The 16,997-nt window shown below is 40.6% G+C and overlaps 1 protein-coding gene across 14 annotated transcripts in view; it reads right to left on the bottom strand.

Annotated features, from left to right (window-relative positions):
* EYA1 (EYA transcriptional coactivator and phosphatase 1) overlaps positions 1 to 16,997 on the bottom strand; it is a 349,308-nt gene that overhangs the window by 72,266 nt on the left and 260,045 nt on the right. For all 14 annotated transcript variants that reach the window (XM_053208728.1, XM_053208730.1, XM_053208729.1 and 11 more), the window contains 2 exons: positions 8,761 to 8,900; positions 7,334 to 7,417 (listed from right to left, as the gene is read on the bottom strand). In XM_053208728.1, coding sequence (XP_053064703.1) covers positions 7,334 to 7,417; positions 8,761 to 8,900 — 224 coding nt within the window. The remainder of the gene's footprint in view (positions 1 to 7,333; positions 7,418 to 8,760; positions 8,901 to 16,997) is intronic.

Here is a 16,997-nt window from a genome sequence, read left to right as displayed (position 1 = left end):
CATCATGGTTGGGAAGCTGTGATGCTTTGTGTTCAATCCCTGCATTCTCTTTCACAGGCCTGAAGAAAAACAAGGCCATATGCAATAAGGGAGCAGGAACACACATTTCAATTACTGCCAGTTAGCGGAAGGGGGTTGCAGTTAGGGAAAGAGAACAACCGTCAAGATAAGGACGAAGAAATGAATGGAGGAGGATCTTTCAGCTGATAGTCAACAACAATGTCTTTTTGAAACCAATGAAAAGCTAAAAGCAAAACGAAAAAAAAAAAAAAGCTTTTTTTGAGAGTTTAGATTCCACGTCATTCCGTAGTATGCAAAAGTTATACTTGAAACCATGAATTACTTCATCATTTTGATCTACTTCAGCACTTGATATGCAGAGAAAACATAAAATCAGGAAACCTTCCTCTGGGATTGAACTGGCCGCTCATGACTCTTGGGCACACGGGTCACACAGTCGTCGGGCATTGCTCTGCTGCGGTGGGAGGTGTGCTTTGGGTTTCGCTCACTTATCAAATAGTTCTTCCCTGACAACTGTGGTTGCTGCTGCTACCCCCTGTCACCACAACACACTCTCTGTCTCTTCCTGGGCACACAGCTAGGCTACATGTGTTTCCCAGCCTCCTTTGCACCGGACCACGAAAGCCTGGTCCATCTCGTCTCGCATCCATGCTCCTCCTGCTTTTTTTCTCCCTGTGGGTTAGAAAGCTTAGGACGGTGATTACACAAGCCTCAGAAGCTCGATGGTGAGATGGCACAGCCATTATCAAACCTTGCCTAAACCAAGTCACCTGGAAAATCCACTTGAGACCACGAAATAAGAAAGAGATCCATTTCTGTGGTCATGACATATGGGGCCTATTTGTTACAGCCATTTCACCTACCCTAACAGATTCCTGTGCTGGCTCGTGCTTCACTGGGGGCCCAGATACAGACACACAAGATGTGCACTGAGTTTACAATCTAGTCGGCCAAAGTGTGGGTGTCACTGAATTGTCCTGGTGTCCTGGGGGCAGGGGCAAAAATGAATCAGCACAAAGTTCAGAGCAGGATCTAGAGTAGAGGCAGGCACACTTCCTCCTCTAAAAGGACAAATATTACAGGCTTTGCAGTCCATATAAAGTCTCTGACACGTATCCTTTCTCTTTTTCATAACGCTTTAAAAATTTAAACAACATTCTTAGCTTGAAAGACCTACAAAAACAAGCCATAAACCAGATTTGGCCCATGGGAGATGGTCTGTCAGTTCCTAGCCTAGACCCTTGGTCTAGATTTTTTAAATCCCCAGGAAGACAAATAGTTCATGACATATGAAAATTACATGAAATTCCAATTCGGAAGTGTAATTTTTATTGGAATACAGATACATTTATTTGTCTATTGTCTGTGACTGCTTTTGCACAAGTAGGGCAGTGCTGAGCAGTTACGAAGGTACATGGCCCATAAAGCCTAAAACGTTTATTACTTGACCCTTTAACATTTTTGGTAAAGGCGCAGGTAATAAATGTTTGCCAACCTCTGGTGTGGAGCTTCCAATAGAGAGATGACTCTGTTTCTGTAACCAGATCCTCTATAACCCAAGGAGGACACTAGATGTCCACTGCTTTGGTGCCATGCCAAGAATTCCGCATGTATACCAGCCACCATGGAAGAAGATCATGCCTCAAAAGATTTTGGAGTTTAGTGTTTCATTCTGAAACAGGGTTAGAAGAGCAACCTTTACCGGTTAATGGGAGTGTTCTAATGAAATGGGCTCAGAGCTGTTTTCCCTGCTCAACGTCCTGAATGATTACAGTATCTACTCACTAGGGAGGCTTAGTTGACCTAAATTCATACTGGCAACTAGCATCCTTCTAGAAGCCTGGTGCAGTATATAACTAATGTTTAGACAGCAGATACAAGATCAATCAGTGACATATGCTGTTTTCTTTATTGAGTCATTGTTATTAATAAGACATACAGCTGGGCCCTTTAAGTTCAGGACACAACTTAGATCCCTCTTCCTCTGGCTTTACTGAGATACAATTGACACAACTGAATTCTTAAAGCAATTCTGCAGGTCAAGTGGCTAGGTTTATAGAAGAGGAAACTAGGGCTCAGTGTGAATAAACAATTTACTCCAGCTCAAAGAGCTGAAAAGTCAGAGGTTGGGTTTGAGGCTAGATCTGTATGAATTCAAATCTGATGCTTTCTATCACACCATAGGCTGATCTCCTATCATAAATCTATTTTTTCATGTCTATTAATTTATTTTGAAAAAGAAAAAGAGGAGGGAGATGGGCAGAGAGAGGAAGAGAGAGAATCCCAAGTAGGTTCTGTGCTGTCAGTGCAGAGGCTGATATGGGGTTCAACCTCACCAACCATGAGATCATGACCTGAGCTGAGACCAAGAGTCAGAGGCTGAACCAAATGAGCCACCCAGGCTCCCAGTACTTCATAAATTTAAAGGTATTTCTACACGTTACTCTTGGCCACTACACAGGATTCGAGGTTTTGTTTTGTGGTGGTTGTTGCTTTGACCGTCAAGTTTCAACTATGTTACAACAGAATTAGTATTTATTTTATACCAGGCACTTGGTCTCTAACCTCTTCCAAGCCTGAGTGTCCTCATCCGTAAAATGGGCTTGGCAGTAGCAGTTTCAGAGTTCTAATGTTGAATTAAACAAGTATGGGGTACACAGGAAATTCTTAATAAGTTGGGCCTACAGTTGAAAATGCTAAGCTTTATGCTGTCTTAAGTGTTCATGTTTAGGCTTCTGTGTACAATGTGGAGTAAAGCTCAATGTCTTTAGGACCCGTTCCAGCCCAAATCCATATCAGACACCGGTGTTAAGAAACAATAAAAATAAAGTAGTGAAACCATGAAGCTCTTGGCTATAGGTATCTTGGGGAGTCCTCCCACAAGGTGGAATCATGCTTGGGACATCAACACAACACTTACTTGAAATGTAAGTTTGGGGTATGTGGTTCAGTATTAACAATAGGACTATACTGTCTATTTCTAAAAGGGCATTCAATGAAAAAAAATCAAAACTAGTTTTCTTCAGTGAAATTGGGGAGTATGGATTTCATTTGAAAGCAACTTTGAGAAACGCATTAAACAACAACAACAAAAAAGCCAGGACGGATATTTTTAACAACAGCCGAATGTATGGTCACATACCAGGGACTTCATTTTCCTGCTATTACACTTTTGCTTTTCTCTTCCCTAGCCAGGCCTGTCATGTGCCCAGCAGCCTCTTTTTGTTCCCATCACCTTTGTTACAAAACACTTCCTTATAATGCCCGACATGCCTGCTTCCCACAGCTAGAATTACATGGAAGGTGGGACCTTCTCAAACTTTTTTTGTACATATTGCTGTAACATGCCCTAATTTTGCATTTTATCAACCAGATCCTGTGTCCCCTTACTGAATGGCCTACTCATTGGGTCGCCTAAGCTACTGTGACTAAGCTACTTCTCAAGTATCTGGTTCCCATAGAGACAGAACAGCTATCACATGGTCAGGCATTCATTTCTTTATATGCCTGTAGAGTAAGGAAGGCCCAACCACACGCTCCCTTCACAATGCTCGGGGACACCACCGAAACTAGGTTCCAAGAAAGAAGGCTTGCCCTTCAACTGCCTTAAGACTTCTCTCCCTAGTGTCTTGAGGAATGAAAAGGGGGCAAAGTTCTCCAATGAGCTTGGTTATTATCACTGTTTGGAAGGATCCTTGTTGAAACGCACATTTTTACAAGGCATGATTATCACATTTGAGAGCAAAATCTTCCCGTCTGTAAAGTTCTCTAATAAAGAGAATAATGAACCAGCCTCTTTGCATGCCTCAGGCTACAACTCAACATCCTCAGCAATGTGTCTTCAGAAGGGATGCCGCATGACATCGAGACAACAGGTGGTTAGCACAAAGAGGGTGTTCACAAATATTTAGGATGAAATCACACTGAGAGTATCTGAGGAACTTCTGATCCTGAGCTGTGTACTGTCACTAAACCTGTCATCTGAAGGCCTGTCCATTTCCTCGTGTCCCAGGCTCACCTTCCATCCACCTTCTTGCCTGATCCAAGTGGATGTCTTCCCCATCTCAACAAATACATGACTAAGCTGCCCAGCAGCTCAGGGAAAAACAAAAACAAAAACAAAAACAAAAACCTGGGAACGATTTTTTCACTCCTCTATTACTTGCTGTGCACCAGCCCAAACCAAATCCTTTGCAAATCCTATTTCTCAACTTGCAACAGAATCCAGGATCCAGTGAGTTCTCTCCATCTCTATTGCTAGTATATGAGGTCACCCCCAAAACCACTTTGTTCCCCAGTCTTCTCTCCCCATCATTAATTTTCCACATGCAGCCAAAATAACGTAAAAATCTAAATCAGATCTTGCCATGTCTTCCCTTGAAGTCCTCCAATGAGTTCATATGCCATGTGTAACGACATTGAACCTCCTGACATGGCTCACGCTTGCCCTCATCCCGGCCCACATCTTGACTCGGCATCTCCATCACTGAGCCCAGCCACCTGGCCTCTGTCCCTCAAACATCAAACCCTTTCCTGCCCTGCCTTCATTGCTTCCTCTGCTTAGAACTCTCTCGTGACGGTCACATTACCAACCAGCCTTTTAGTCATTTGGACCTCAGGTTCAAATCAAAGTCATGCTCAGGAAGACCTTCCCCAACCAGGCTTTCTGAAATTAGTTTCTCCCTGACCTCTGTTAACTTATATTTAAATATTTCAGGTCACCTATAAAGACTATAGACACTTGGTTTTTGGAAATTATAGGAGATAAAACTTTTCATCACATGCCTTAGTATGGCAAAACTATACAAACTAACAAACAAAATACTATTTGATGAAGCCTCAAAATACTAATGGTTGACACTTTTAAAAATAAAATTTGTGGTACTTGTTTTGTTTAGATATCATTGAGAATCTGAATAAGAAAGCCTAAGCTGCCAGGGGTTTCTAGGTTAGGTGTGAATGCACAGACCAATAATTTGTGGCCAGGGACTGACATGAGGTCATTAGGTCACGGGATGCTCACCATCTTGCCCTAAGCTGAACCTTTTCAGCGGTGAACAAAGCCTTGATCAAGTCAACTACCAATCTGGCCCTTAATGAGAAAGCTCTTAAAGACTGGAGACTTTCTGGATGGTTTTCAAATGCTGGTATTCTAAGCGCATGCTCTTTTCAATACTTTTGTGTGAGTTCCAGGAGCCAGCTTTCTTCCTTAGGAGTTAGTTGGAGGGACCTTAAAATAGTTAAGAAAATCTTTGAGATTCTTCCTACTAACCACACATTGACATTTCAGCTATTAATTTTTAGCTTTTAAGTAGTAATTTTTGTAGAAATGGGGATGGTAATAGTATTCATAGAGGGAATAATACAAAAAAACACCACAGCTAATATTTACTGAATCCCTATTATGTGCTGGCCACAAAACAGAGACTTTGTTTGAATGACTAATTCTGTGGCTTTATTTTTTTTTTTTAATTATACTATATTTTTGTTAATTGTCTTCTTCTCATAGAAACTCTAACCATAAGATGGGGCATATTGTGTTTTACAGATATCTTATTTCTTATTAAGTTTTTTCATGTTTATATTTGGAGAGACAGAGCATGAGTCAGAAAGGGGCAGAGAGAGAGGGAGACCCAGAATCCTAAGTGGGCTCTAGGTTCTCAGCTGTCAGCACAGAGCCCAACACAGGGCTCCAGCTCACGAACCATGAGAATATGACCTGAGCCGAAGTCGGACGCTCAACCGACTGAGCCAGCCAGGTGCCCCCAGATATCTTATTTCTAAATTTTTTTTTAATATTTATTTATTTTTGAGAGACAGAGTGAGACAAAGTGAGACTGGGGGAGGGGCAGAGAGAGAGGGAGACATAGGATTGGAAGCAGGCTCCAGACTCTGAGCTGCCAGCGCAGAGCCCAACGCGGAGCTCGAACCCACAGACTGTGAGATCATGACCTGAGCCGAAGTCGGACGCTCAACCGACTGAGCCAGCCAGGTGCCCCCAGATATCTTATTTCTAAATTTTTTTTTAATATTTATTTATTTTTGAGAGACAGAGTGAGACAAAGTGAGACTGGGGGAGGGGCAGAGAGAGAGGGAGACATAGGATTGGAAGCAGGCTCCAGACTCTGAGCTGCCAGCGCAGAGCCCAACGCGGAGCTCGAACCCACAGACTGTGAGATCATGACCTGAGCCGAAGTCGGACGCTCAACCGACTGAGCCACCCAGGCACCCCTCTAAATAGAAATCCAAAGGGTGGAATATTCTGGAATATTTTTGCTCTTACAAACGTGCATATTTTCCAGCCTTTTTGAGGGGTGGTATATGTAACTTCAGGGTTATGAGAAGGAAAGCTTCACTATAATGCTCAATGGATAGTTGATCAAATTTCACTGTCACACTATACCTACAGGGCAGGCACTCAATATACGTTTATTGAAATAAGTATTGTTTGAAAGAATGGGTACCGGCATAAAATCTGCAATGAGAGCATGATACACATTTTGTGTTTTAAGATTTAATTGCGATGTACAACCAGAGTCACCAAGACACAAGAATTCAGTTCCTAAGGCTCTGAACCAATATCTCCACAGATTTAAAACCTGTAATATTGTTTCTTTAATGATGGAAAAAAATGAGAAATATCGTATTCACATATTCAATTACCTATAGCCACTTTAACTAACATGGTTTTGGTGTGGGAAAGGTTCATGAAGCCACCAAGGAAGAGATCAAAAAGAATTTCCAAGGATTTGGGGAAACCCGAAAACAGAACACTGAGGCTGAATTTCTACTCATGGAAGGTTGTCTGTAATACTATTTTTTACCTACCACACCAAAGGTAAATATTGTAACAACTTAAACATTGATGTATTGGTCCTATTGTCATTCAGAGGCCCAGTTTTATGTGCCATTCACATAGATTTAGCTCATAGCAAAGCGACTTTTAAAGACATTCTTAACAGGTGTTTTGAAAATAAAATACTAACTCGGCTAATCACTGAAGACAAGAACATGTGAAATACTGGCTCCGCCGAATATGTTGTTGCGAATAAAAACCAAGAAAATTGAATGACTCACATAAAAAATATAAAACAAAATATTTTTCCATATAATCTACATGAAAACAACCTCCTCTTGCTCATTTATATGTTTTTGCCTTACACATATATCTGTATCCATAAATTCAGTTGTTCTCCAGTTCATATTTTAAATTTATTATTTAAAGTTAAACCACATCCCTGTCTGGATAAAAGTTCAATTCTAGACATATATACTCTAAAGAAATTAAAAACTGATGTCTCTCGGTACTCACCCTCCCATATCTGTTGGCATAGGACCCAGTAAGCAAGGAATGGAAAACAATGATTGTCTCGTCCAAGTCCCAGATGAACACCCTCTACAAAGGAAGAACCAAATCAGGATGTCTTTCCCTTGGTTGAGAAACCTGTGATTCAGTTAACTTCAACATGAATAAGCAGTCTTGAAATAGAAGACAAAAGAAAAATCTGAAATTTTTTTCATGTCTTAAAACACAACTCTTCCAAAGAGTATCTCCCAGCTTTTCTCCAGTTATAACCTCAGATGGCGTGTAGAACAATTATATTAGTGACGTCGATACAAGCATGGGCAAGAAATAATAATGTATGTCCTTTCTACTTCTGAACTGAAGATTCAGATTCCCTTCTGAAAAAATTAAAAAGGAGTTAAAACTAGTCTGTTCACAACTTATTGAGACAGAGCGGGGGCAATCAGTTAAACATCATTCCATTTTTCTTTTTCTTATCTCTTCTCTCTGCTTATTAAAGTGTTAAAATAACAAATCTTATGTTTCATTTTTATCAAGCCAAGTGTTAAAAAACTGCACAGAAAACCTAAAACTTCACGTCATCTACTCACCTTATGCTACCTTTGGACTGTTATCATGCAGTTGGGTTATATATTGTTGCTGCCTGTTTTCTTCAGATTACAAAATTTAGGCAGACACATCACATGTGCTCTTAACACACTCTTGAGATATTTGGAATTGGATTTGAAGGAATTCATTTCAAAAATGTCTTTGAGATGCCACAAAGGCTTCTGAAGCGTACATTTCTTCTTCTCCTTTCCACTCACACCAGTATATATTCATACACATAGGTTCTGCTGGGAAATTTTCATCTTTTCAGCCAAAATAATCATGTTTCCCACCATCAGCTTTCACTTGGCAAAACCCAGAAACTTAATTGCAGTGGATTCAAAGCTATGAAATCTACCCTTTAAGGTTTTATTTAATCCCTCCTGCTTTTGAACTCCACCAAAACAGGTCTCATAAGACAACTGCCATTTCAGTTTAGAACATCCCAGGTTTTCCTTTCTCATATACCTAAGTGTGTCTTTAATTTTCAAAGTGGATTTTATTAATCCCTTTTAGTATGACACTTAACTGAAATGGCAATGATATAGAGCAGTACAAGAGAATTTTGTTGAAGCAGAATTATATACTTTACTGTATTTCCTTAGAGAGAAATAACTGGATGCTTTGCACGTAGTGAAATGGAAGAGAAAACAGAAATAATTGTTTTTACTTACAATCAACATGAAAGAAAAAAATGCTTTACTTACAATTAACATAGGGAAAAAAAGCAGGAACAAAAGCATTTGGGTATCTTGATCACGGTCTATTTACATTGCGTGTGTACAGAACCATCATTTAACTACCAAGATACCTTGTTATTTACTAGGTCATTGTCAATGACATACCTCAAGGTCAGAATCTGGGGGAGGTGAAGGATTATTGTTTCTTCGGCCCCGTCCACGTGACTTCCCATCTGAACCTCGACGCAATCGATCGGAGTCTGAATCTTTAATGGGTGTTGATGGGCTGTGGATTGTACTGTACTCTGCAGAAATACAGGAAGGTCTTTTATCTTCTGGTTCTATTACCATGGTGTCAAGATCAACCTTGTTTCAACTCATGGGCAAGTCTGAAGAGCAAAGCGCATTTCATTCTGCTCACATTCATTACCTTTTACTTGCACTGATAAAAAATGTATGAGATACTTGATTCCAAGAATGCACTCTTTTGAAAGAAACGCGTGATCAGAAATGAATAAAATTTAATTGAAGGTGTGGAAGACAGCAGGTGGAAAACTAGTTGCCTAGTTTCTCTTAGTGGTTCTCCACGAGTAGACAATGCTCCCTCAACCCTATTTCCACATCCATCTCTCTCTCTCATTCCACAAACAGTGTCTGGCCATGCTGAGAGGTTCACACATTTGCCTTACTAACCGCTCTCCCACCTACAAAAAGGCTCCTGGTTCACAGAAAGAAAAGAAAAATCAGCTCTGGGGCAGGAAAAACCAAATCACCAGGCATATTTTTCTTTGAAAATTTCAAAAATCTCCTTTTCTCGCCTCATTTTATGTGAGAACAAGGGAGTGATAAGGAAGAATAGATACATGGGCAATGCCCATACTCTGCACAGCATCTGTCTCAGTCTCTTTGAACCAAAAATCTCAAATGGACAGCACATTCAAATTGCTCACCTGGGTAACTCAGAGAAACCATGGAAATAATTACATAGAAAATACAAAATAAAGAACAACTTCCAACCAGCTAGAAGAATGGCTAAGTAGTGACTGTGGAGTTGGGGGAGGGGGAACTCTTACCCTATTTCCAAATGAACAACAACAACAACAAAAACCCTAATACTTTTTTTTTATCTGATGTTCACACATCAGACAATTTCTACTCCCCCTCCCAAATTCCAGATGTGCCCAGTGTGTTGCCTCTCCTCCCCAAACTCTTTGCCAGATTTCTCTCCTAGATATGGGTTGGAATCTCTCAAGCTAGTATGAGGAATGGTAATTCTCACTGAGATGCTATTGATACTAAATCTCAGCAAATAGAAAAGTATTGAGGACAAGTGAATATCTGGTAGCCTTTGTTATTGTACTATCGTCCTCAACTGTACCAACAAGGCTAGCCACGTGTCCAACCATGTGGTCTCAATATTACTTCCAAGTTTAAGCCTTACGAGTCTGGATGGATAGGAATGGACTTTGACAGAGTAAATTCCATTTCTAAATCACATGGAACAGCCCTATACCTCTTGTTTAATTTTAAAACCTCAACAGATTCCTATCACTTTTAGATGAGACTTTATGTCCTCTGCAATAGCAAACAAGACAGCAAATTTCCTCCTATAGACCAGTCATGGATCCTTGTACCAAGACGCCACCATGATAGCACAGTTCATTATGGCCAGAAGGTCCAGAACAACTCCACTCCCTAGGTCGGCATATGTAGTTACACGGGATGCATTTTTGAGCTAACTCACTCACCTTACGGAACTATTAGAATACAGTGCTGGCTGGTTACAGTTTAACATTTTCGAAATCCCCATTAGATGTTTTTCTGGCAGAGGCAGATGACTGTGGCATCTTCTCCTCAAAATGTTCCAAACCAAGCTTCTGTCTTCCAAGTTTTATAGAGAATTAGGAGCTCCAAATAAATACGTATTTTTAAGGAGTTCAGTGAGTTCGAAGTTGTGTTTGGAGGAAAAAGGCTCGACCTCCCTTTTCTTTGACAATTCTGTAACTACACCTCCGTGCGAACCTGGACAGCCACCATCTAAGACAGAACGCATGCCAATCTCTCTATAGTAATGTCAAAGCAGAGCATTTGCTTTCAACGGTCACCACTGGCATCTAAATTTGACTCGTATTTCGAGTACTTGACTGCAAAGTCCATCTTGAACTGTGAGCTCTCCAACCTTTGAAGTTCATATTTGACAAGAAGCTAAAAGACATCAAACAACACATCTTATCACATTCTATCTCTTGCCTTGACTTCCAGGTAGTTTAGGGTTAATTTTGTCCTCCAAGTAGTTGACCTTACTTAGGTTTTCTCAGTCTAGATTTCCTATTGATTGCCAATTCCTTTAGTTCTTGGTGTGTATTTCCTTATCCTTGTGTTAAACCCATTTAAATCTTTAAAAAATAATATTCCATCCCCCCTTTTTTTGGAAACAAGTGATAATTAAATTGATTACTCACTTCTATAAACCTCCCTACCAAAGAAAAGAAATTCAATGAGTAAAGTATACAGGTAGATTCTTAAATCATCTTATCTAAAGTTTTTCCAGGTGGAGAAAAAGCTCTAAAATATGAACAATATGATACCTTTAAATATTAACACACACACACACACACACAACCTTACAGGCCTCAACTTATTAGAAGGAAGGTAAAATTTAATAATGCAAGCCAGATTAAAAAAAAATCTCTTTCTCTTTGTTCTATGAGGTGGGATTAAATGCTTCTACTCTCCTAACCAGCTTTGCTGACTCTATTCTCTTTCCTTCTATTAGTACAAAACAACTCAACAAATAATTTAATCTTCTAATCCACTGACATCTCATGTTTCATTAAAACCCTTTCAAAATTATTCAACTTTACCCCCACCGAGATAATGAATGTAAAAATACTCAGAAGAGCATTTATTTCCTCTAACAATGATTACATGCCTCTACTCTTCCGGGCACTGTACTAGGAGGCTGAGGTATAATGATGTGCTATACAGATATGGTCTCCTTGGAGCTTAAAATTCAGAGGAAGGCACTGATTTGTGGACAAAAATAAGAGATTAGAAAACAACATAGAAAGGGCTATGGCATGGGAAAGGTAGAATGCTGAGAGACCACGGGGCAAGTCTATACAACACAGATTTACAGGATTATAGAAGCTTCCTGAAGATGGAAGACAAAGCTACCAGTAAAAATGGAGTATAAATGTTCTCCAGAAAGGCACATGAGCATGTGTGTTGGTGGGGGGAGGGGAGAGAGGGAGACAGAGAAAGAGAGAGAAAGCATGTGCATGAGCATGTTGAAGAACTGAAAAAAACCCAAAAAACAAAAAACCAAAAAACCACCAATCTGACTGACTCTACAGAGGAAGGGTACAGAGAAGAGGTGGAGTTACAGGCAAAGAATTCAGCAAGGGAGCGATGGGAGCAAATTTACACCTTAGATAGAGGACTCTAGCCAGTGTGGCGAGGTAGTGGAGGCGAGTGAAGACTGGAAGGGGAGACCAGCCAGGAGGATAATTCAGTGATGGTGTTGGCAGCCCATGCAGGTAGTGGACATAGGTAGAGCTACAGATCTGAAGTGCCACTCAGAGGGAAATCAATAACTAATCAGATAAGGGAGGAGGAGGTGCTCATACCAGTGGGTTGGTGACTGGGAAGATGAATATAACCATGAGGTCTGGGATTTGAGAAGAAGGGCTTATAAAGAAGTGTGTAGATGAGCATTTAAATTCTGCTTTGGACATCTTGAGCTTGAAGAATCTGTGGTATTCACGATGTCCAGCAGGCTGTTAGACTGCCCCATGAGGGCTGGGTTTAGGTTTGGAAATTGATGGCACGTAGAATGCAGTTAAAGAAATGGCTTCCATTAAAGACATGCAGTGTGTGCAGAAGGGACGGGCAGGGAAAAATGGGTGCGGGGTGAGGAGGAAAACCAAGGTCAGTGTGTTGTGGAAGAAAGGGTGGGTCAGGAAGGAGACGGTGATCAATAACTTCAGATCAGCCAAGGGATAAGGTAAAGCGAACATTGAATCCAAGCGTACTTTGGATTTAGAGTCAGTTAAGATCTTGGCACACAAGGCAAAGTACAGATTTGAGAAGTATTTAAGGAGGTAGATTGGTGGGATTAAAAAGGAGAGCTCAGAAGGTACAAGAGTAAACAGGGATTAAAACTCCTGACATGCTACTGAAGACCCTAAAATGGCCACATTCAATAATTACTTGAAGTTCTTCATCGTATTTCACTTCTCTGTGACCGTGCTGACCACTGGCTCATCTCACCTGTGAACACATCGGAGTAATTTGACTTCCCTTTCTTCTGCTTCTCATCCTTGCACTCACGCTATTCCTTCTGTCTCGTTAGAGACCTCTTCCTCTACCTAAGGCTTAAATGTGAATTTTTTTTGTATTAGTGATACTCAAAGAACTGATCTGGGACAAAACAAGGAGCTTCAGGATGGTAATTAATGCAATGCTTCCTTCATCAAAAGTCTTGCTAAGATTAAAAAGAAAAGTTAAACAGCGTGCTTAGGGATGCAGTTGATTAATCCTCATGTAATACTCAATTAGTGGATAGACAGCCAGTTGGTGGACTATATTATGAGCAGCAAATACACTGGAATTTTCTCCACGGTCCTCTTACCTCACTACAAGCTCTCAGCAGTGTGTAGTATTGATAAGAGGGATTTCAATGATAACCTCCAGGTTGATTATTCTAAGGCTTCATCTCCTGATCTGTTGACCTGAATATCCTCATTTGCTAGACCTCTCTACCTGATTTTCCATGGGCACCACAACTAAAGTTGTCCCCAAATAGATCCTCCTTCTCTCTTAAAGTGTCTAATTCAAGGTACCAACATACACTCGGTTTTTCAAGCCAGAAATTCCTTATTTGCCCCATCAAATCAAGACTAAGTTCTGTGTATTTTACCTTCTGAATACTTTCATTCTAAATCCAGGCTCTCATCAGCCCTTTCTTTGATTCTTACAACAGGCTGTTTTTTCTTTTATTTTTATTAAAAAATTTTTTTAATGTTTATTTTTGAGAGAGAGAGAGAGAGAGAGAGAGAGAGAGAGAATCAGTGGGGGAGGGGCAGAGAGAGAGGGAGACACAGAATCTGAAGCAGGTTCCAGGCTCCGAGCTGTCAGCACAGAGCCTGACGCAGGGCTCAAACCCACAAGCCTTGAGATCATGACCTGAGCTGAAGTCAGACGCTTAACCCAACTGAGCCACCCAGGCACCCCACAACAGGCGGTTTTCAAACTTGCTACCCACAACCTTCCAATTCTGGCCTATACCACCATGCCAAAAACCTTTAGAATTCTTCAGTGTTCCCAAATCCCAGTGTGGAACAGGAAGGACAGCCTGATTTTAGGACAGCGAGCTGTGGACTCAAGTGTCATGTTTCATATCACAATCCCACTGCTTGTTAGCAGTGTGACTATGCAAGGTATTTACCTTCTCTCTGGCTCACTTTTATCATCTGTAACAGGGTAACAAATGAGATAAAATAAAACCAATATGCATGTAAAGGTACTTGGAACTGGGGCATGGCACTAACACTCTATATTTGCTACTTGGAAAAAAGAGAAGTTCCACTGAGTCCCTCGCTCACAGCCTTATCTCCAACATCTTTCTCCCGTTCACAGTGTATACTTCAGACAAACACACCTATCTCAGGCCTCTGAATGTGTCAGGCTGTTTCATGACTTTGAACATGCTGTTCCCTTTTCTTAGAATGCTTTTCTCAACACTTACAGCCCCTCCCCTGGTCTGTCTGTGAAATTCCTATTAACCCCTTAAGATCAAGTATCTTCTTTGCGAATTTTCTATCTAAATCTGAGTTCTTGTTAGAGGGTTATACAATTTTTGCCATCACTTATGTTCATGGTGGATAATAATTTGAGTTATTTTGAACAAAGGTCCATCACTCCCCCTCTTGGAGGACAGAGGCTGGTGGTATTTATTTTGTATTCTGAGAATGCAGTTAGAGCCTAGAGCACCGAGTACACGTTAAAAAAACTGATGATTGAACAAATTGAGGGTTTCTCAAGCTTGGCTTTTGCTCTATTAAATCTATGAAGATTACCTAATTATTCCTACCAGCAAGTCCAAATTTTTAAAACTGAGAAATAGCTGTAATTATTTTTAAAGCTTATTTAAACATTGATGTTTACATATTGAATCATAAAATATTAAAATATACATAAGATCATTAAAATTCTACATTTGTAAGTATTACTGAAGAGTTCCATAAATCCTTCAATATTGAAAAGAAAAACAGAGCTGGAACTCAGAAGATTCCATTTAGTTCCTCTTGGCACCTCTAGTCCCTCTGAGCTCATAACTCCTACTTGGGTCTTAGGGAAGTTTCCCTATTTTTTAGTTGTCAGCCTCCTGGTCTGTCAAGTTGAGGGCACAACCTAGATTACTTAACTTTAAAGTTCTATCATCTTCGATGCACAGTATTCACCAAATCTGCCTAAATGTTAGCTTTTAGTCTTTCCCTCTTAAATAGTCACTTTCAGACCAATCTGTATAAAATACCTTGGCAACTCCAACCCTCAGAATCCATCAGGGTTTCCTGCCTACTGTACAAATTCCTTATCTAGTTTTATTTCTCATGTTGCCTCTCCACATGTTAGTTCCTTTCCTATACATATAACCAAGTAGTTTTCAAAAACGATTGTATCAATTTGAATTGTGTCAGTTTTACTACAGCCTTAACACGTAACGGTTATTACGGTTTTAAAGAAGTCCTTGCTATTTTATCAGGTGTAGAACAGTAGTGATTTTCATTGGGACATGCTGGAGATACTTACAGATACGTGCTTTAAAAAGTCTATTTCCATTTATGAACTATCCCAATCTTCTGCAAAATTTTTATATTCCTTTACTGATTAGTATAAAAGTTTTAACCTCTTTTTCATATTTGCAGGCACTTTTCCATTCTTGAGAGCTCCTTAAATTATGCTGATATTGTCTTAAATTATGTCTTCCTTTATAGAAGTTTTTTTTTTTCTTTTTATGTAGTCCTGCTGCACAGCCTGTTGGCCTGGTTGGCTCCTTGAAGATTTAGGGATAAGCATTCTCATTTATTCTAAGCAGAGCAGAGAACTTTTGATCTAACTTTACACTCCTGGGACTATATATGCCAGTGGTACTTGTAAAGGAAGTAGAAGGCTTTGGGAGAATAGAGGCTTTCCTCACCCATTTCTAAGTTTAACCAAGGTGAAAGATTATTCCCCTGAAACAGAGTCAAGTAACCAGACTCCTGGTGGAGAGGAAGCTCTTGCCACATATATAATGGCATTGGGTTGAGGCCAGGGAAGCTACTGTCTCTGGCTAGACCCTGAATCTACGCCAAGGCGATCCCAATTACAAAAGGAAGTGCAGACCCTGTTGGGAAATCCTTATAAAGATTATCTGAATTTCATGAACATGAGACATAACAATCCATAATTACATTCTATTTGCTATGGGGGCACTCAGATAAAAAGAACAGGGTAGCCTACGTCCCCAAAAGCAGAGACTGTCATGTTTGAGACTCACGACTTAAAAGTACCCGGACCGCTACACAGGTGAATGTGAAGATGCCAGACAGCAAGTGACATTAACCGTGGCATCCCCAAACTCTGAGACTCTCCAAATCAAGATCCTCTTAAAAGGTGAGGCACCAAGCCCAAATCAGGAAGACTGAGACAAAGAATGAAGTCATCGCGAGGAAAGGTTTATTCCAGTTACCCTGGGCGTCCCCACAGGGAGGTAGATGGGCCAAGCCTGACACTACTGGCCGAGAGAATCACATACAACCATTGGGTTTAAATCTGCTCATAATTTTTTTAAATTGGTTTTCCTCAGAGGGAAAACGCTCCTCTGTAAAGCTGCCTTTGATTACTTTAAGGTAAATAAAATTGCCCAGAAATCCTCTCTCAAATATCTACGCTGTAAGGTGCAAAGGCAGTGGAGCCAACTGGTAGGGCAGTGGGGTACATAGATACCCAGAGAAGCATGAGCCAATTCACCCACAGAGATCGGCCATTTTTTTTTAATTTTTTTTTTTAACGTTTATTTATTTTTGAGACAGAGAGAGACAGAGCATGAACGGGGAAGGGTCAGAGAGAGAGAGGGAGACACAGAATCTGAAACAGGCTCCAGGCTCTGAGCTGTTAGCACGGAGCCCGATGCGGGGCTTGAACTCACAAACCGCGAGATCGTGACCTGAGCTGGAGTCGGACGCTTAACCGACTGAGCCACCCAGGCGCCCCGAGATCAGCCATTTTTAAATAAAAACTCAGATACTAAATACCTTAGGCTTTGTGAGACAGACGGCCTGTTGCAATGACTTAACTCGGCACAAAAGCAACCACAGACAGTGTGTGTCATTAAAGGAGTATGGCGGTGTTCTAGT

Source organism: Acinonyx jubatus, chromosome F2 (genome assembly GCF_027475565.1).
Source record: "Acinonyx jubatus isolate Ajub_Pintada_27869175 chromosome F2, VMU_Ajub_asm_v1.0, whole genome shotgun sequence".
NCBI classification, from domain to species: Eukaryota; Metazoa; Chordata; class Mammalia; order Carnivora; family Felidae; genus Acinonyx; species Acinonyx jubatus.
The sequence above is the reverse complement of the archived record's forward strand: the minus strand, read 5'-3'. Positions and strand labels throughout refer to the sequence as shown.